Source organism: Melospiza georgiana, chromosome 4 (genome assembly GCF_028018845.1).
Source record: "Melospiza georgiana isolate bMelGeo1 chromosome 4, bMelGeo1.pri, whole genome shotgun sequence".
Lineage (NCBI taxonomy): Eukaryota > Metazoa > Chordata > Aves > Passeriformes > Passerellidae > Melospiza > Melospiza georgiana.
The window spans coordinates 66,739,829-66,762,354 of NC_080433.1; the positions used below are offsets into that span (position 1 = coordinate 66,739,829).

General features: G+C 38.2%; 1 protein-coding gene across 1 annotated transcript in view; it reads right to left on the minus strand.

Moving 5' to 3' along the window:
* Positions 1 to 3,656: 3,656 nt before the first annotated feature.
* The window catches only part of DUS4L (dihydrouridine synthase 4 like), a 36,915-nt gene continuing 18,045 nt past the window's right edge, over positions 3,657 to 22,526 (minus strand). Inside the window, exons 9-13 of the mRNA XM_058022285.1 lie at positions 20,352 to 20,502; positions 15,974 to 16,109; positions 13,268 to 13,379; positions 5,975 to 6,075; positions 3,657 to 4,613 (exon numbers count right to left, since the gene is read on the minus strand). Of these exons, the coding sequence (XP_057878268.1) occupies positions 4,575 to 4,613; positions 5,975 to 6,075; positions 13,268 to 13,379; positions 15,974 to 16,109; positions 20,352 to 20,502 (539 nt within the window). The 3' untranslated portion in view covers positions 3,657 to 4,574. The remainder of the gene's footprint in view (positions 4,614 to 5,974; positions 6,076 to 13,267; positions 13,380 to 15,973; positions 16,110 to 20,351; positions 20,503 to 22,526) is intronic.

The following is a 22,526-nucleotide window of genomic DNA, read 5'->3' on the forward strand; positions in this document are numbered from 1 at the left end:
TATTATTTGTTATGATTTTCTAATTAGTTCATGTTCACTTTGTACTTGGTATGAAACAAACAACCTAGGACAGACACACAGCCTGTTTCCAAGACCTCTACTTCACTGTATGCTCTGTTTCCTTAGACTTCTAATGCCCAAGTCATGTCTGGAGAAGAATCAAAGCCTAAGATTTTGTCCTTACTGGCCAAGAATAACAGTTCCTCTCTTCATTCCTCTCACATTGTCCATTCCATACCCTGTTAAACTCACAAAGAAAGGAGTAGTTTAGCACCTTCTTCTTCCATAGTCATAGGAACAGGGATTTAAACCTCATGCTTAGTAAGATGTAGCATATGGTCTCACCACTGAGGTAAGAAGTTATTACACAATCTGCAAAACACAATTATCACCAAAGCTATTGCCTCTTCTGGCTGTTTTCAAAAACAAGAACAAATCAAATCGGGCTACACAGACAGTCTGACCTCAAGCAGCAGGATAAAGGGTTAAAGCAACAGCTTTTTATGTCAAGGGTCTTGCAGACGTGCTTTTATGGCAGCAGTAATTGGTGTCCAATTTCCAGATGAAATTTCAAATTTGAAATTTTTCAAATTTCATTTGAAGGATCCTTCCCATATTCACATTCCCTGGTAGTTGGTTTGGCCATCTCCTCTCTTCCAACAGACACACTAAAACTAATATCTAACTCCTGCTAGTCACTAAACATAGTGGGGAGGTTCCCACTCACTAAACCCTGGTGCACCCAAGTATGTTTGAGAACTCAAATATCCCAGATGTGCTTCATGCAGACCAAGACCACCTCCAGGGAATCTTTTAGCATGTATAGTCCTGGGCTGTATAGCCTGCTTCCCTCTCTGCTCAGGTCTCCCAAAGCTAGAGACAGAAGAGCAAAATCTTTTCAGGGCACTTGCCCTTGCAGGAGGTACAAAAACTTCCTTTGGACCACAGCTGCATTTCAGAGTGGACACAAAACTAGAGGGACTCTTGTTTTCCTCACAAACACACCTTGCAATGTTTGTCCCTATTTGTACATTACCTTATAAACAAAACACAAATGTTACATTTTATAATGGAAAATAAAGCATTCCATATTATTCCTGAACTGAGGATGCTCAGTTCTAGAACTAGATTTTCAGACACTCCACAATTAATGCACACAGCAAGACACAGCACAGAGTACTGAAGGACAGGAATGACATAACTGAGAACTGATTTTCCAACTCATCTGTAAAATGACTTGTATCAGGTTGTAGTAGGAGCCAGATTATAGCTGACAGGGGGATAAGCACTGTCCAAAGACATGGCAAAATGAGGGCTTCTGTCCCAAAGAGTAAATTCAGAATTTCAAGGAACACTTGAGAACTGAGGCAGCCATGTAGTACTTTTACAGTAACTTCACATTTGGAAAAACATGTTATTTCAATGCTGAGAGAAAAGCTGAGCTTTCACCCTTTACAAGAAGCTAGGAAAGCACAGTGTCTTTTCAATGAGGCTATGTAGCCAGGGACTACTGCAGCAGCAAACACAGGGAGTGCTAATGCAAGGCTACATTCTCAGAAAAGACTCTGCACAATTTATCTTATCAAGGAAGATGTGTTGTTGCATGTTTGTTGCAAAAATAAAAACAGGGAAAAACATCCTGCCTAGCTACAGGTGCTTTCATTTAAGGTAACACCAAAGCATGCAGCCAGGTCTATTAATATTCAGGTCAGCTCTCATGCACCCACCATGACCTCACTGCTTTCTTGACTCAGCAGAAAAAGGGGTTTATGAAAAAAATATGGAAACACCCCTCAAGTTTTTTTTGAAAACTACTGTCAGTTAAACCTGTGCAAATATTTTTAGAACAATCTCTCCCATGCTTCCTCACTGAAGTACGGAAAATGCACATTTGTACTTTTGTAAAGAGGGAAAAAAGGCAGTGAAACAACCAGGCAATTACTTTGACATTATTTAGAGTATAAAGAGCTCCAAATTCTTACTTTTGGAGACATACTCAGAATAAATTAACTGTCCAACATCAATACAAAAGTTATTTTGATTCCAACAGTATTAGCAGAGATTTAACTTTTTTCCACTTCTTTCCCACAACACAGGCACATGTGACCCAACAGCCTGAAAGATCAGGAGATAAAAGCAAGAAATTTTGATTCATTCTTTCCCTGTATATCAACCATAACTTAAAACAAAAAAAGGGAGTGAACCTAAAGTTGATCAACCCAGACTCTCACAAGCCCTGAAAGCATATCATGTGAAACAATGCAAATGCAAAGTATTCACAAGGATCTGCCATCTACTAGAATTTCCATATACGCTATTTAGACTTAAAATTTTACAAAACCCACGTTCTTTCCAAGAATAGAGTTCTACATAATAGAGTTCACAGAAACGACAAAATTTTAATCTGAATAACAGATTATTTTTCTGTGAACAAGTGTTGGAATTGTGTTCACAAGAGCTGGAATTGTGATAATGCAACTCAGTCCAATGCGTGACCATCCACAACAGCCAAGTACAAAAATGATGATGGTCATGCTCTGTGACAGGGAAACCTGACAAAGGATCCAAGAAATGGACATGACAGAAGAAGTGAATGGAGACAAAATACAGCCTGTGTGTTTAAGCAGTCTCCAAGGCAGGGAACATTTGCCTGTGGCCCCATATCAAGGTTTTCTGTGTAATCTATTACAGCATGGATCTATTGTGTGCTGAATGTACGTTGCATGTCTGAAAATACCCAGCCTCATTCCAGCTCCAAGGAAACAGTGCATACCACCTGTATTCCTTCACACTTCAGTCATGCTCTACACCAAGAAACTGTGTAAACCATTCAGAGTTCCTTCTCAAGGAGAAATATCTTTATCACTGCATTCACAGCCATCTGTTTTTTATTCCATATTATTTTTTAAGATAATATTTTAAGGATGAAAAGGACAGTGCACAACATCATTCGTAATAAGCTTCTAATTTTCTACCCCATTATCTACTTATACTAGCAGAAGAAGAGTTTGAAGTTTGAGTAGATAACAGTAAATAAAAAGCAAGAATTATTTGCTTTTGTTCAGTGTCTTGAAGAAACATAGGTGAGGTTTTTTTTGTTCTCTTATTAAAACCAGCACTTCTTGTTATACCTCCAAAGTTTCCAACCACAGCCTTTGGATCTGACCAGAGATAACATTCCAGCACAATTTTAAATATTTCAGAAAGGGGTGGAGAAAAAAAGAAACAAAGATGCATTCACCTACATCTTCAAAACACGTGTATGCAGGTATGAACAGTCTGTAACTTTTCCTGGAAGTTTTTATATGAATAAAAAAAATTTTTGAGTGTCACAGAATCTCTGAAAACACATTCTGTACTACTTCAGCAAGGATAAAGTATTTTTTAAAAACATATGCCTTCTTATTTAATATGAGGCATATTAAATAGGAAGGTATGTTATTATGCCTTATACTACTTGATAAGCTGTGTTGAAATTCTAAGCTAAACAAATTTGATTTCCAGAGTAAGCAAAACCACCACTATGAAGATTGTATTTTCAAGAAGAGTTAAACATCACCAAGTTAGAAGTATATTTTGTTCCTGGTGTATATAACTATTAACTATGATGAGACAGCACACTGGGAGAGATTTACAAGAAAAAAATCCAGAAACCATGAACTTAAACAATCCCTTTAATATAACAAACATATCAAACTTTCAAATATAAACTGGAACCAACTAACAAATAAGCTCAAAACAACTTTCTGAATACCAAAAAGGTCTTATGCAAAACAGTGCACATTTATTTGAGGTATCGTATCCATGAAAACAAAACAAAACAAACCAAACTATCTACATTTAAAAAGATTTTTACTTAGCGAGCTAAAGCAGTTAGGTGGTACATAAGGAGTAAACCAATGTAAACAGTGTAAAAATAAAGACTTCTAATACCAGCCAACCCAAAAATGAAATATTCCAATATATTAAAGAAAAATAAACCAGAGGCATGCAAAATATTGTTTGTTAAAATACACTCAAATCCATGTGGCTAAAGTGAAAGTCACAAGCTAGTGAGGTGGATTTGCAAAGGCAATGTTTCTTTCTTTATTTTCCTTAGACTGATTGTCATTCAGTTTTCCACTGATAAATAAGTTTTCAGCCTTCTTCAACCCACTGGGAACTGAATTTCTAAGATTCCAAGCAGGTGCTGCAAGGAGGTTTAAGTAATTGTCTTTATGGTCTAGTGTGATATACAACCCCACTCAAATGCTACAAGCAATGGTGATCTGTTACCATTATGGAGGAAAAAGCTTGGTAAACAGGTTGCTCCAGGTGGAGTTGAAAGATTTGTGAGTTTCTCCTCATGAGAGCAGTGACAAACTCCATGGTAAATCCGGTAAGCCACTTAACATTTTATTTGCAACACAGAACATTTTGGCAACCGATATATTAGAGGAATCTGAATAGTGACCTGCAATGCATGTGCTTTTCAGAAAAATCAAGTTTTGTTTCAGGTATGCATCAGGAACATCAACAGCACAAGCCTTTTCTCATTCAAGCAACTGTAGCGATGCCATCCGTCCAAGATGTGCTTACAGGTCTTTCTTATCTTCTGCTTTATTTAAACGTTGCTGAAAAGAGACAGATGAAAAATAATTTCAGTTTGGCAAGATCAGAAACCACTGTGTCCAGACGCCAAACTTTGCCCCTTTGCAGTCACACCTGATTTGTTCATCACACACCTTTCTAAGCTGTTCCCACCAACACTACCCTGCAGAACCCCTGAGCTTCTGCTGCCAGCAGTCAGGGCTGTGCAATCTAGTTCTGCTCCCTTTGGTTTTACAGCTGAGCTGTGCAACAAACTCAGCATAAAACATTTTCTGCTATCAACTCATTTATCCCTGGGAGCTGAATCTACTGTGTGCTCAGTACCTTCTGTTCCTTCTACTCAGAGGTAAACAGAGATGGTAAGGATGTGTGTTTTAGACCACAAGTCTGCTAGAAATGCAGCAGGACTACTATGGCTCATTACACAGGGAAGCACAACAAGGACAGGACATGCATGGTGGTCTTGAATTGAACACAGAGATCAGTTGGGCAATCTGTCGAAGTACAGGGTGAGGCTGGGAATGAGTTAGTGGTTTCACAGAATACAGGAAAAAATATTATAACCAGGTCAAAACTGCCTTTTTTAAAAATCAATAGAGGGCTGAACAACTCTTCGTGAAAAGCAGGTCACCATAATTTTAATAATAATTTATTTTCTCCCAAGACCACTACTTGTAAATAGGTTAACTTTAATTTTTACTGAATTTTGCTCAAGACATATGTGGGGTATGGAGCATAAGAACATCTGTCAGACAACTTAAAAATACAAACTCCCAGTTCTATTTACTGATACTTACTGTGTATCTTATGGGTATTACAGCCATGTACATAAGAAACTCAATCAAACAGCTAATTGAACTTTTGCTTAATATGGTTTAGTTTTTAAAAATTATTTTGTACTTCTGTTTGAATTTTATAGTAGCCTGTTTTTAACCTAGGCTGTTTGTTGGGTTTTTTTATCCTTGTGTATCAACAGTATTGCAACATTTATAATCTAGGATTGCAAAACCATGTTTTAAGAGCAAACAAAATAAAATTACTTTTATAAATCATGTATATACTCCCCCCGCCACCCACACCCCTCCTATAATTTTCTTACAGTATTTCAGTGATCATCACGTGCAAAACCACCTGAATCTTATTTTCCAAGCAACAGTAAAATGGAAGCTAATGATAACCTGAGCTTTGTCAACCAAAGTGCAACAAATAAAACGCTACAAACTCTGCAAAACAAAATTCTACTATTTTGAAGTAGTTTAAGGAATGCTGTTTGTTGTAACTTTAGGATAGCATAAAGATTTTGGTAAATTCTCTCAAAACAAACAGAATTTTGCTGATACAATTTCAAAACACAGTCCTTGTATGGCAATCCAGAGCCACCTACCTGAAGCTGTTGAAATTCCTTCATCAGATGGTCATATTCTCTTCTAAGGCTTTCAGACTGCTTTTTAACTGCAGCCCCTTCAGTTTTTGCCTTATGGAAAGCTGTAAAATACCAGAATTGGTGTTTTAATTATTACTTGTATTCCTGCAGTTCCTCAGAGCCCTAGATGTGCATCAGGGCTCACTGCAGTAAACAGTCCTTCCTCTAAAATAGCTTAGCATTTAAAACACAGCACCACAGATGGACACAGGAAACTGAGAAGTTGAGGACAGGGAGCAGAAAGACAATGGCCAATGTTCAGAAAGATCAGCACAAGGAACAGGAAGGGCCTCTAAGAAAGGCAGGGGTGAGACCAATAAACTCCTGAAACGGGGACTAGTTAGTGATGACTGCAGTGTTCTGTCACATTGCAGGAGACAGTTCTAGAAAAACAAAACTCAGCAACTCCAAAATCAAAACCGTCAGACCTCTTAAGAAGAGGAGGGAACTCAAACACTGGGCAAGATTTTCACACAGCACCTGAGACCATCAACAAAACACAGTAAGGAGGAAGATGACACATGATTATAGGAGCATAGACCTCACCTTTCCAACCTGTTCTGAATTTTACCATGCATGAATTAATTGATTAGCAGCATCAGTTTACAGATGAAAAGGCAGAAATGGTGGTGGGTGGATAAACAACTCTGAACAGGTTTTTAACATGAGAAGAAAGTAATTATTACTCCACTCCATCTCAACACAAACTGAGAGCACCTCTATGCTGCAGTACCAAACAGCCTAGGACTCCACTGGGGCTATTTTACAATGCAGGATAAAACAGCACCAAGTGCCATAAAGCCATTAGTCCTAAGCTACCATGTAAGGTGATTTAGATATTTTCATATTCCTCTGCTACAGGTATCTCAGGGATTGCTGTATTTCTCTGATTCAGCACCACAGGCATAGTCTAAATCTTGATCTACTCATGTAAAAACAAAGAAATGTTGTTAATGACCTAGTAGGGCCACCTCACATGGTCACTTAGAAACCCCAAACAACCAAATAAAAATTTTATTAAAACTAAAAAAAGAACATTAGCAAATTTCCTTGTTCCCAAAGTGTGAATCTATCCTTTGACTGTGAACTCCATGAGAGAGATTTCTTTCCCAGAGACCTCCACTGCACTCAAGAACTGCAGCACCTCTAAAAGTCTGTTTTGAAATGATGAGGAGCTAGATGTGGTTTTTGTTAAGCACTGACTTACAAGCACTCTGGTAGGAAGTAGATTTCTCTTTGGGTGCTTTGGGTGATTTGTTCAAATCAGGAAATGAGATTTGAACACTCTCCTACATGCAAGAAGGAGAACTCCTTCACCCAGAATTTCAGTTATTTTTAAATAATTAATTTGAATGTACAGATGAAAATAATTCTCATTTCAGAACTCTGCAAGTGGTTTTCCTGTAACAGGACTTGTACCTACCTTGAAATTCTGATTCACTAGAGTCAATAACACTTTGGTCTATTGATTCTAACATGATTAAAACATCATAACTTCTCTTTATTTTCTCCATTCTTTCATTTCCATACTCTTACACAGTTTTCCTTCATCCTTTAAGTCATTTTTGATAGCATCAATACAGATTTTCTGAAGGTTTTGCTATTTGGAATAACTTTGATTTCCACACATGTGACAAGTCCAACCCCACTGCATTTACTCTCTCTCTGATCTCCATACTGTTTAAAATTTTCAATAGTAAAATTTTGATATTAATAAATTTGTGACAATTGGATAGAATTTTAGGTTGTAGACAAAAAAAAATACATATGCTATTTCACTTCTCCAAGAATCTGCTAATTAGAAAGATAAAGCTTGTTTTTGTTTGAACATTCTTGTACATGCTGTAGTAAAAAGTAATAAGATCTCACTTCTGAAGAAGCTGTAACTCAATGTTATTGATCTAACACTATTTAGTTATTTATAGCACAGTACTTTAGTTGCAACTAAAAACTACTTTAACACATGAACAAAATATCTAGAAGTATCTACAAGTCAGGAAAGTAAACAAGCTAGTGCATTGTTTTAGTGTTTTGACCAAAACAGATGTATGACAGAAATATCTTGCCTAACCCTAGAAGAAGAAAAAGCAAAGAACAGATTGTCCTTTCCACCTGTGTTGGCTATGGACAAAAACCCCAAAACATCAATAAACCACCAAATCCAGACTCATTCCTGTTGGGGCCACACAGTTAAAAGGAGCATCACGTCTTTGACAAGGTGAATTCCTCAGTGCCCCCATTTCCCTGATGCCTTGTGAAGCACCAGAGTGTCCCCACACCAGTGCCCAGCTCCTCTGCTGGGAGCACTGCACTGCAGTCCCATTCATCAGGTACACTGCCTGCCATATGGATCCTATCATATGAACACAGATCCAGCAGGAAACAGCAGATCCTTTGTGTGCACAACACACTCAGTTATTATTTCTGACTTCCATCTGGCCTGTTACTTTGCCTCCCAGGAGCACAACAGCTGGACTGGCAGCAGCGAGCTCCCACAGCTGACACCTCCCACCAAGTCAATGCAGGAGCAGGCAGATGAGGATGCTGCTGCTACATTCATGCACCCACATTGAGAGGAACAATCAGGAAGTTCCAAACACAGAATCCAGCCTCAGTACTCTAAGAGGTAGGCAATCCTTTTCCACTCTGTCCCTTACCAAGAAAAATCAATAAACTATTCCTAGGGCAGTGTTTCAATGGAAGACATTTGTGGAAAACTTTGCACTTATGTGTGACTGAAGGTTCATAAACTAATGTAACATGTATAATCTAGGAAAAGTAAAGAACATGTCCTTTCAAAACATTCTCTGAGTCCTATTCCAGGAGAGAGAGTTTACTTCAGACTGCTCTGAATTCTAAGGGTGAGGAATAAAACTGCTCTCAGGAGCTACATTACCACAGCCCAGTAGCTGTAGCATTTCTATGATCTTCTCATTTCAACAACAATGGAGAACCTAACACCAAAACCAAACACCAACAAAAACAATTAATAATTCTTTGGGCATTTCCTTGCACAACTACTAGTCCTGGTCTGACTACATCACTTGACTTACAGTGCTTGCTACTAAGGAAACCATCTGGAACTTACATTAGCATTGCTCACAATACAAGCCTACAACCCAAATGATTTGGACTAGTTGAAGAGTAAAAAAGAGCCCTCTCTTAAAAGAGTTTTCAAGTGAAAAAAGAGCTATTCACGTTTAAGAATTTAGGCACTGACGGCACAAGAGATTTGCCAACAAATACGCTGTAAGGCTGGGAACTCAACTCCAGTCAAGTACCTCCATGCTAATTCTGAATTCTCTTCTTAAGATACAATGGTCAGAATTTAAAATGAGAAGGCAGGGCCAAAAAAATTTACAAATTTGCTTCAAGTACCTTTTGCAACCTCAAATAAAATTTTGTTACAGAAGGGATGTTACAGCATCATTGGATGGCATAAAAAGCCTTGTATAATAAACCCATGCTTGCTGTATGCAGCCATCTCTTCTAATCAACAAATGTGAGTATCAGCTCTTGCTGCATGTGGCACTTCAATGGCTCCCACCCTTGGATATCATCTCAGTTTTGTAAAAAGTAAGACAGACCTTGTTCCTCAACTTCCCTCTGCCATTTGCCAAACAACAAGACTGTGGCCAATTCTTTAAACTTGTTTGTTTTTAAAAACTGGAGCGCATCAGAGAAGCTCAGTGTAGTTTTCATACATGGCACTAGCCTACCCAGCAACACCAAGGCCAAACTGAACTCTCCCTAGCAGCAGTTTTATGAAATGTATTCCCAAAGTCTCTATTTTTAACAGGTTTAAGTGAGAGCTATACATCTGTACATGCATACTTTCTAGAACAGCCAACAGTTAGAAGTTATTCCAAAATCAGCCCTCCAAATGAATTGTTGCTCTCCTCCTGTCTCCTACAACACTATGGAACCATGAAACAACACTCGTGTCAGTCTGTACACAAAACAAACCTCTTTAAATGATGCATCCAGGTTCCATTAGAATTTCCTCCTGCCCCATCCATATATAAAGGGAGTATTTTCAGAAAAAGTTGAACTGAAGTTCAAAAGCACCTAAATGACTTTGATGAGCCAGTACATATTTAATGAAGCCCTGTTCCTGCCCCAGCACAAGGACCATTGTAAGGACAAATGGAAAGTTATGAAACTTCTCTCAGGTCTAATCTCATGCCCAGTTGCAGGTAATTGTTTTATTGTGGTTTTTTGAACAGTCTTCCAAACCATCAAAATGAAACAATATCATGGGCATGTCTTCTTTCCCCAGAAAATTCCTATTGGTCCTAGGCCAGTAGCCATACTGAGAACCTTTAATTATCAGAATATTTTGTTAGAAATATGTATAATGTTTCCTTTCCTAGGAAGAGAAACATTCTCACATCTGTTCTGGGTATTGCTAGAAATATGTATATTTATTTTTAGGTATCAATGAGACATTTTCATAATATATAAGGGTATCAATAAAATACCATCTCAGAAGGTTTCTAACCAGTCATGTTATTACATGTCTAGGTATGCTAAAAATGGATTAGGCTCTCCAAGTGCTTGCCCCACTGCTGGGTGCTCATAAAGCCCTGACAACAATATGTGGGTCTGCAATAGAGCTGTGAGGAACTAGCCTTCTTTGCTTCATTTCCAAAATAAAGCAAAAAAAAGCATCAAGTGTAATAGAAAAGTCGAGCTTGGAAAAAAAGCAAATTTGGTAAAAAACCCTTAAAATTAATTTCCAACCCTTCCTCAGATGTTACTAATTTTTGTGCTCAGTCTTTTATTTTGATTCTTCCTCCCCACCTATTCAGAGCACAGGAAAAAGGTCTTCTTAACTTAGGATTTCACTGTTTAATGAGGAAAAAAAAGTAGTCTGTGTTTTCTGTAAAAGAAAGCTGAAGAACTAGAGATAAGTCTCCTGAAAGTCTACAATCATCTGTCTACACTATGATTTTAGTCAGAATTTCAAGAAGAGGAGACATACAGTGCTTCCTCTTCCTGATTCAAAACTTTACTGATTCAAAACTTTACAGGAAATTTGCATAGCCTTTGATGTCACAGCACCAATCTGAAACTAAACTGTTTTCTTAAATGTGAAGCAGGTGTACATTTAGGACTCCTCCTGGCTGCCACTATACTGACTTAACCCACCTTTCAACTCATAGCCTACTCTAAAATAATATATTACCATGCATCAGCAGCTTAATAAGTGACCCAGACCAGAGCAATGGATATTTGAAACTGCATTTGAAACAAAAAAAGTTTTTCCTTTCAAGCAGCAAAAAATCACCCAAACACAAACTCCCAACCAACCATGAACAACATCCAAATTTATGACTCTTACTAATACCATAGTTGAAAAACAAACAATAAGAAAACCTCAAAAATCAAAACCAGTAAAGTTTTAATTTTTTTATGAGTTTTGTCTTGTTTCATGATTAGGTGACACCCTTTAAGCTCTTCACTCTTCCCCCACAGTTTCATGGATTGGACTTTACAGACACAAAGAAAAAGTTACTTTGGTCATGTGAGCTCAGTACCATGAAACAAACTGCTTAGAAGAGGCAAAAAAAACTTTCCAATGTCAGCTTGCATTTTGTGTAATGCATTGCTCACACTTAGTGAGCATGACAGTCAACACTGACCTGACCAGCTGCAGGAATTTCAAAAGAACACAGTAAATTCACATCCTCTAACACTCTATAGAAAGCTGTGTCTAAGGATGTGGTTGTTCTTACCAAGTACTTCAAGCTTTCTGGCTATCAATTTGCTCAGAACAACATACAAGAAAACTTAGAAGAAGGTAAGACAGACATACCTCAACACCACCTATGCTCATGGTAATTCCCATACCACCCATGGGGCTATTGGCAATGAGGGGGGTGGCATTAGGAGAAGGGCTGTAAATATTTTCCTATTCACTCCTTAGAAAGACCCTCTCTCCCACTTGTGCCCTAACAAAAGATTCAAGCATGCCTTAATTTATACATCTCTTGGATGGACAACATATCATGGGGAGAATGAAACTGAAGCAGCATGAGGTAAATCTATTTATTCCTTAGCTTTCTCTAGCATTCCTGACTGAAAAGCTTACATTATATTAGTGTTACATACCACCAGTTAGTTTAAATAAGACATAAGCATTTAAATTTTCCATTGATCCTGTCACTTCAAAGGCACTCCCCACCAGCTTTCTTCAAGAAAACAGCAGGAGAGGGAAAACCCACCATCAAACATGCCTGAGAATGTGAACTAATGAGACTCTCTATTTAAAGATTCTTGTTGCTTCAAGTCCAGTTGAAAACAGCTGGTTTACATTTATTATTTGAATTCCCAGTGGACAGGAAAAAAGGATTTATGAAACACTTCTGAAAAATTTATTCTTGCAGCACTGTAGCAGTCTCAGGCAGTATGAAAGTGGGGCTATGTTTTGATGATAACATACTGTCTCGTACCAAGAAAATTTGTATTTTTGTTACAGTCTGAACATCTGATTAATGTTTACAAGATCGCAGGCTGTGTTATCTTAAAAACACTGATTTCAGATCAGCAGGTGCTCACAGGCATCACACACCTTGAGAGATCCCAGTAAGACAGAACCAAACAGGTCAAATCTGCTTCTATCTCAATTTGGGCTGCCTATAAAGCAGTTTTGACAACCTAAACCTTAAACACGGAAGCTGCTAACAAAAGTATTATGTTACAAATTGTAAGTTTGTTTCCTTGTAAGCAAAAAACATACTAAAAAGCTAACATCTTAACACCTCAGCTGCAGAACATATATAAATTTAAAATAGTAGTCAAGGACTTTTCTGCTGTCTGACAGAAACCCTATGGTAGTAAAAAACCTCAACCATAATACAGTCTCCATTTTATGCAGAGAGAGTGGCTGCTATGTATGACATAAAAGATCAAAATGATACCTAAAAGCAACCTGCAAATGATTCCACATCCTGGTCATTTCATTGATGAAGACAAGTCAACACCACTCAAATATATCAGTCCAACTTGTTAATAATTACAACCTAAGGTGTTCCAATTACACCTTACATATTTTCATAATGAACACATTTACTAAAATACTGGGATGGCAATGGCATGTTTTATCAGTTCCGAGTCAAATGTAAAGAAACCCTATGCCAAGTGTTCTGGAAACAGATGAAGTTAATTCATGCTACACCTAGAATATTTTTTTGACATTCAGCATTAAACAATCTTTTTCTTCTTTGCAAAGAGGTCCTAACTAATACTCACCATTTGATGTCTTCTGTAGCTCTGCTTTCAAACGTTCAATTTCCTCCTTCAATTTCGCCTCGGTTGCATCCGTTGACTCTTTCTTTTTACTATCTCCTTTTCCACTCAAGGCCTATTAAAAAACACAGTTGCTACAATTAGCTTTATTCTCATTAGTCTGATATTAATGCAAAATAGCCAGGGAATGTCAGCCCTGATTTTGCAAAGCATTAGGTTTTATGAAATGTCAACCTGACACAGGCAGAAAGTAATTCTAGACAAAAATCTTCTCTAACAAAAAAAAAACCAAACCAAAACAAAACCAAAAAACCCCCACAAACAAACAACCCCGCCTTCCCCCAAAAAAAGGAAATTAACAAGCTCAGTGTTTTAGGTAATGGCATACTCGTAATAGAACGGTGTTATCTCCTATGTAAGAGTACTTTTCATGTCTGCATCAAGTGCACAACTTTCATTTAGATTATAAAATGGATTTTACACACACTGGGACTCTCAGTGACAAAATGCTGCCATGTTTATGAGCAAGTGGTTCTAATTCTCTCCTTGTAGGTTTGCAGCTACTTCAATCTTCAGAACAGTTCCAATATCCAGATTGGATTTCCAGTGAAATCCAGGACAAAAACTAGGAAAGGATCCAGGAAGAGCCCTGTAAACAGCTGACAGAAGAGCAATATATTCCTTGCATGCCAAAAATGTTGGCACTACTATACTTATGCACCCTGTTAAGGTGCAAGATTATATCCCATAACAAGATCCTTTTCTCATAAAGCTTCTACTATGTAACCACACATCATCTCTGCAAAAGCAAAAAAAGAGGTAAATGCTTAATGGGAAAAAGAAAAGAAAAACAACTGAGACAAACAGCTGTTAGGTGAACTAGAAATATCAGAGCTTACTAGGCACAGGCAGGAGCAAAGGGGAAAGATTATTTCAGGAAAAAGAAAAAGAACTGTTTATAAAGATTGGTAAACAATCCAAAGAAAAGAGATGAAAAAAAAATTTCCAGAAGCTATTTAATCAAAGAGCTGAGATGACATTTAACTGCTGGTAACAAAACCATAGCCAACTGTCTTCTTTGCTTTGTGCTCACCTCTTTCTATTAGCATGCAAATAGCTATTTCTGTAAACTTTTATCTGAAGTCCTGTGCTCCATGAAACCTCTGAACAGGTGACAGTGCAGACCTTGCACACCAGAGTAAACTCACAGAATTTATACTTGCAGCCAGCGCCTTATGCACAATTGCTCTCACTTCTCTCCAATGGCGGAACGAAGCACACTTGTAAATAAACACAAATGCAGGGGCCAAGCCACAAAAAAGCCTAAACCATGGGATGTCTATAAAGTTAAAATATTCCAACCCTGAGCATTTCCTGTGTCCATTACAATGGAGATCCAGCCACAGCATGCTGCCTGTACCTGTGGCTACCTGTGTTTTTGAAAACCATGCAATCATGCACACAAATAAAAACAGATAGGGCTACAGTTTCCAATTTCTGGCTATCATTTACAAGTGGCTAAGAGAATGTGTTGCTAAGAGAATGTGAAAGCAGAACAAAAAAGAGGACTTTTGGCAAAATCTCAACAGGACAGAGAAGAAAAAAAACCAGCAAAAAGACAAATTCCATGGCTGAGGGAAGAATTTGGATCATTTTGACAAAATACCAAATCGCAAAATTTTGGAATCATTTTATACTTGGGAAACACCTAGCACAGACTAGTGATCCTTGTTTTACAACACCTCCCAACTGGATTTTTTTATCCCTTCTAGTACTTTCTGTCCAGAGTCTTCATAGGAAGATTCATTACAAAATTGACAGTGCCAGTAACCATAGACACTGCTTTAGACAAACTGGAAGGAAACCTGTACACACCCACAGGGAATTTAGTTTTAACTATGTGCTGTACTCTAAAAGCCTTCCTATGTCTAGATGTCTGAACTCAGCTTAGGGTTCAGTCTCTTTACACAGAAGTCAAACTGTTACAAGAAAAGATTTTATACATTTATCTTAATTATATCTTTGATGCCTTTCCTTCCTGAATAGTTACATACTGAACCACAGCCTAATCATTCTCCACATAAAAATAACATCTCTCCAATCTGTTGGTGGTTTTTTTTAAGTAAGAAATATTTGGTAGTATTCTCATTAGTACTACAGTAGTGTCTATTAAGAAAGGGAAGTATTCTGAAATTGGCTGACCTCCCATAAAAAGAATAATACAAAATTCATCAAATACAAAAGATTAATTTACAACTTGAAAAAATACATTCAGAACTGGAGAAAATCCTATTAAGAAGAAACAGTCAGCATGAAAACAGTTATATAGTAGGCTTTTTCATCCTGGACTGCTACAGCCTTAACCTAAACAGGCAACTGTTTGTGATAAAAGGAATAAAATTAGTGTCTTCCTCTACTTTGTTATGACTAAATTCAGAGAGGTATTACTATAATCTATTACTACTTTGATGAAATTTGTACTGGAAAGAGAACTTAATTTATTTGTTTTACTTCAGTTTCCTTTGTTAATAAGGTGCTAATATAATTTGTTTTCAGTATTCTGAATTACATATTATAGAAATAATTTTTTTTCAACCAGAAGGAATAAAATGAATAAAATGAACAAGCATTCTGTAGCAAACCATCCTCAGAGTACACTGCACTAACTACTTGCTGTGTAAGAAAGTTACTGAAGAAGCTCAAAGATACCTCCTGCAGCCTTTCGTTCTCGGCCATGTATTTTTTGGCTGCTTCAGTAGCATCATTTACTTGTGTTTCCAGAGCTGCATGAGATGCCATCTCTTTTGCCAACTGAGTGAGAAGGGTAACAGTACGTCTCAATACACTGGTGAAAAAAAAAAAGTGAACAGAACTGTAATTTACAGCATAAATAAAAAACCCCAAATCACAAGCAAAAACCAAAACCACAAAAATCAAACCAAACAAAAAATCCAACAAACCAAAACAAGCCCTTTTCTCTCTCAGTACCAGATGTAAAAACAAAACCAGAAGAGGGAAACATCCAGGCTCATGCATGACAAATAATAGCAACAAGAGAGACAGAAAATATTTTCATCCATTGACATTCTGATTTTTACTTAATACAGAACCTCCCTCATCCTAAATACCCACAGCCATTAAGGGGTCGGAGAACTGGTTGCTTAAAGGCTGTTTAAATACTGTTATATGACCCAGTATTTTTAACAGGATTGATCTCCAAACTCAAGAACCAAACAAGTTATGGTAATGAGTATAGGGAAGAAAGAAAAAAAAAACAAACACAACTTCATAAACAGCCTTGCAAGAATAAAATTAACAGTATGAGCATAATCTTTCAAGTACTGTCATTACAGTTAAATAGAACAGGTCTGCATGTCAGCATTGATATGGCACCTCAATTCTAAGCTTTGCAAATACCTTGCTTGATTCTTTGCATCACTATTTTCATTATTCATCATGAAGTCTTTCAAATGTTGCTGAATCAAAGCAACATAACAGTGAATTAAATTAATGCCTATAATCTAACTATGCAGCTGCTCTTCAAAAAAATCTGAAAATCTAAGTAATTGACTTTTTCATAACTGAAAGAGTATTAACAGATCTTTTCAAGTTAAGCTTCCTTCCACCCCTTGCTTTTTCATTGAAAGTTCATTTCCTTACTTTTTTAGGGGGCTAATACAAAAGCTAAAGGTCCCTATGTCACTACTTTTCCACAGGTTAGCAAATTTACTATTGCTTATTAACTTACAAATGCAGGAGTCATTAAAACATCAAAACTAAAAGAGAATCACAGAATCAAGTCAAAAGAGGCTTCCATCTCACGATAAGCAGGACAGGTTAAGCAGATTGCTCAGAGGTTTATCCAGTTGAGCTCCTACCATCTTCAGTGATGGGAGATTCCACCATCCTTCAGGGTCCTTGATCCAGTGCTTAACTGCTCTTGACAGCAGCAGCACTTTCCTACCACAGGTCAGAACATCTCAGGTTCCTGTTACCTCTTGTCATTCCTTTTTGCATCCACTGAGATGAACTGCATCCATCTTTTTTACTACTAGACAGACAGAAACCAATAGGATTTTCCCTTCAAAGCCTCTTTTGGCTGAAAGCAAAGCTCTTTCATCATCTCCTCATTGGTCATGTATTTCAGCCTCCAACTTTCTCTGTACCCCACTGCAGTACTCCAGTATTTTGGGGAATTAAAACTGGACACAGTCCTGAAGCTGCAGCATTCAATGTGTTATTCCAGAGCAGAATAACCATTTTCCTTGACCTGCTAACTGCATCCTTGCTATCACAGCTCAATACACGATTGGCTTTCTACCAGGATCCCCAGGTTTTTTCCTGTAAAACTGCTTCCTACCCATGCATGCAGCCAGTCTCCAGCCTGGATGCCGTATATGATTATCCAATAAAATGTCAGGCTTTGCATGTGTCTTTGCTGAGCTTCATGAGATTTCTGTCAGCACATTTCTTCAACCTTTCTGGCTCCCTCTGAAAAGCAGCACTGCTCTCCAAGGTGTCAACCACTCTGAATTGGAAATGTGACCAGTTTGCTGAGAGCACACTCAATCCTACCATCCATGCCGTTAATAAAGGCATTAAGCAATATTGAGCCCAGAATGGACCCCTGAGAAACACCAGCTGAAATTCACATTGTTATTATCCTTTGAGCCCAAAGGTCCAGGGAATTTCCCACCTGCTTTTTTTCTTTAGCCTGTATCCCTCCACAGTTGGGCTATCAGGATACTAAAAGACACTATGTCAAAGGCCTTGCAAAAAGGATATTCTGCTCTTTGTCCACACAGCCATTCACCTCACTGCAGAAGGCAACAAGGATGTTCAGGTATCATCTTTCCTAAGTAAATCTGTGACGGGTATTCCAAGTCATTGTGTCCTTCATGTCCCTGAAGATGTCTTTGAGTAAAATTTCCTTCAAAGCCTTTCCAGGGAGGCCAGTCTCTAGTTTCTTACATCCTGTTTTCTGCCCTCGAAGACAGGTGCAATGTTTGCCTTTCTGCACTCACCAGGATTCTCCCCAGAATTGTGATCTTTCAAACTAAGCCTTACAATGACATTGGCCAACTCCCTCTGCCATCCTAGGATGTCAGACTTTTATATGCCCAACTGGCCTATGCACTCCCTAGCTGCATCTTCCACTGCTGGGATGATGTGACATACCCTGCTGACTCTCCTAGAAGGCACCAGTGAGCAGTGGGCTTCTTGAGATTTTCTTTAGTTTTCAGCCCTTTTTATCCCTCTCTGGTTCAGCACGGGCTAAGAGAGAACCAGGTCAGACTAGAGATGGGTGTCTTTGTCCCACCCAGGGGACAGTCTCCAGGGGCTGTGACCCTCCTCTTTTCTGCACAGTTTGCAGATGAGAGGCTCAGCTGGCCCCAGTGCCCCCTCTGACAGGTAATTTTCCTCACCTGTACCCAATGCTCTGCAATCCCTGAACCCCACAATGCTGTTGTCTTGCCAGAAGTGACAAGCTCCCAGCCTCCTCCATTTTCTGAATCTCCATATACCATTCTTGTGGAGTTCTCCTATTGGCTGATGTGCTAAAATGAACCAAAACTGACCCAAAGAATGAACTAGAGGCATCCAATTACCCACTCACACTAGATGGGGTCTCAAATTGTTTGGGTGATGGTATAGCAGTACAGGGTAAGGCAAGCCAAGGAACACTTTCTCCTCACTTCTCTGACAGACATATCTGTTTCATGGATTAGCAGACCAGCTCTACTAAGAAAAGTCCTCTGATGTAGTGACTACTGGAGGAGTGCTTACTTCTCTTAAATCTGGGGGAAGGCCAGCAGCTCAAAAAAACCTCAAGAAAACGTCTTCAAGAGCAGAGTTTTTATACAAAATAATCTACTGGGGTCACTTGACAAGTTTTCCTCTTTGGAAGCTGAATATAAATAGGATCCTGAGAGATCAGCTTCCAATTCTTTTGTGGGACACAATCTAGCTATTCCTCCTGGAGCAGAGATTAAAAACATATTTGTGCATATTTACTTAACCTCTCTGTAGGAAGACAAAGAACTTGATGTATTCCTGCCACTATTGAGCAAGGCTACAGCCACATTGTTTTTTCCAAAGCTTTTCTGCTCAGGCTTTCTATTCATTTTTCCTTAACACTTTTTATGCTGGATGGTCTGCTAAAATAGCCACACATCACTCAAAGGGGAAGAAGTTTGTTGTAAGTCTGATTCTCTCGTCCTGTGCTCCTCTTGAGTATTGAGGCAATGTCAAGCAGCTCACTGAAGGAACTCCTATGAGGACCAACACTCGTTGTCCAGCCACCAGAAAAATGTACAAATGGAAATCATCAGACCAACATGTCTGTTTCTGTTTGTTCACATTATCTGTGTCCAGTGACTTCGTGTGCTCCCAGCCCAACTGATAAGATCTGCAGGTTGTTGTGCCTACTGATTCACAGGTAGTCTTGGTTGCTACAGGTGGGCAGTACAGAACTGCCCTTTCCCTTACCCTGTTTTAGTAGCTGAACTTAGACATCCTGAAAGAGATACCAGACTTAAGAACATATCATAATAGGCAAGTTGCCACAAAGTGTTTGATCTGAAATACAACTGTAACTTTCCTTGAAAGCTGGAATATTATCCTACAGTTCTTAACTTCAAGCTTGAGCTGAAGTGGGTCAGGTCAGGCTCACGCTTTGATTCTTAACACAGCAGAGTGCAATGACACCAGCTCGCCAGATAATAACAATATTTAACAGTACTTTAGTTTTTGAGCAGTTTTTTATTCCAGTTTTCCATGTGCAAAACAAAGGGTGTAAGTTTAAGGAAGGAAACGAGTGAGTAATCCCCAAAGAAACTTCTGCAAAATACATGTTTTCTCCAGCACTCAAAACGTTTCTTTCCATGTGTTGCTCACATATCCTTCCAATCTTCAAACAGTTGTAAGGTATCATTTTCCCCGATCTTACCTGCCTTGCAGCCAATCTGGTAACAATTAATTCTTTAATCTCCTGAAATTGTGTTTCTGACCTTTACTTTACAATTACTTTGTGCAATAGTTCCTGTAATAAATATACTATGTAAACATTCAAAAATGTTATACTTACAGCCAAAGAAATAAGGAAAAACCTGAGAGATACAGGTTTCTTTGAGACCGAAAGAGTTTCATCTGAATATGATCAAAGGCACTGCTGTTGACATTTGCAGCCTTTTCATTCACATGAACAGATGAGTATTTCCTGACTTCTCTAACAGCATCTGCAAACAAAAACAGTCTGTTCTTATTCACATCTGTGGGTGTGCATGCATGCTAAACCAGACTTTAGTACTAGAAATATGTACTTTGATTTTCTGCTCAGCAAAAAGTAATAGGACAAATAGTGACAGCAATTATGTTATCCATACATTTCAAAGATTGGTCTTGATAAATCATGAACTGCTCTAGCACATACCCAGAAAAACAACAAACCATTGCCCAAAATATGCCTGAACAGGTATTTCAAACACTTGTACCCAGCCACGAGGGATCAGGTCAAAGCAACTCACTCTACAGATGTTACCAAAGACCCTATGGTGTCAAAATGTCACTGCTGACAACTGAGCTAAAATTCCCCAGTGGACAAACAGTGAGAAAAGAGAAAGAAAAGCAAAACGAAGCAGTATTTTCTCAAGTATTTGCTTTACACAGAGTTTTTTAAAGATATGCAAGTGTTTTAGTAATGACAGAAGGGTCTACTTTATACTTCAATCATAGAGGGAAAAAATTATTTCTTTAATATCCATTAAAACAGGAAGACTATAGCAACACAGCAGTAGTAACAGTAGCAACTACTAACTGTAAAAAGATCAGAGAAGGAAAGCTACAACTCTGCTTTCATCTGCCTTTCATACATCTTTCAGCTTCCTTTCATCCATCACATACTTCTGATAGCACTGCAAAAGGGCCAGTGCACTGCAAACACCTTTCAAAGGACAAAATAATTAATTAGGACTTACATCCACATAAACCCCAAACCTAACCCAGTTAAGAGTTCATATTACTCTCTTTAAACATAAGTTCATCAGACATTCCTACAACCAATACAGCACCTTAAATCTCCTCCTGCACATCAATAAATTGTCATTTCATGACATGTTCTTGCAGAATACTTTGGCCAAATGTTATTAAATTTTTGCTGAATTTGTCTAAGCAGGCAAAATCAACTCCAATGAAAAGCATGAGTGACTCTCATCACTCATGACTGTCTCTCTCATATGTCTGAGTAATTTGGACCTTAAAAAAACTCTGAAATGAAGCTTCAAACAATGCCTCAAAGACTAGGAGCAAACAAATGCATGTCCCTGTGCTACAGGAAGAGTCTAGGCCTGCAGTAACCTGTCACTTCATGCTACGGGGCAGGTATCTCATCACTGCTTCCCTTTAGCCCTCTTCTCTCTTTCCACAAAACCAATGATCATCACCAAGTCAAAAGCAAACTTTGGCCCAAGTTTTCAACAGCAGTTCAACAGAGTAAATCAAATACATTAGTTCTCAATCTTAAGCCATTCACTGAAGACCTACTTTTAAGAATAATACTAAACATAATCTTTAAAAATTAATAAAACAGTCTATTTGAATTTCTAGTACTTTAAATATTAAGAATATGGTCCTATAGCCTAGTCTGACATAGTTATATATGTTTCCCTCAGCAGAAGATAAAACCATGCATTTTTTCTTTCAATTCCAAGTAGCCTGGAATTAAGTAGCATGTATATTCTAAGGCACTGGAAACACTTATCCATGGAGAACTACTTAATATCCCCAAAACACAGGAGAACTGCTTTCATCACTGAAATACAGAAGATGCCTACCTCACAACAGTCAGGACAGACATCAAATTAGATCAGTCAGGCATATGGTAACCACTAAAGCTTTACTTTTACTTCACAGACCTTAGGATCCACCCATAACAAATGAAGCCAGCAGCTGTTTTGTATCTGTGCTGAGCAGAAGTTTTCAAACAGCCCAGTGCTTTGATATATTCTGGTCTTCTACTTCAACAACAATCAAAAGAAAGAGTGCCATCTGCTGCATGAGGTACAGCTCAGCCAAATTCTGGTGTCAAACAAGTTCATTTACCTGTGTGACAAAGTCTAGGCTGCTGCTTGGTTTCCCTAAGCTCCGTTTTTCCTTCTCATTCACTCAGTATAATACAATTGCATTTGGATTCCCAATGTGGATGCAGCATTAGCCCTCTCCTCTTTCGTTTCATTGTATAATTTTTCAATAAATTAGCTGACTT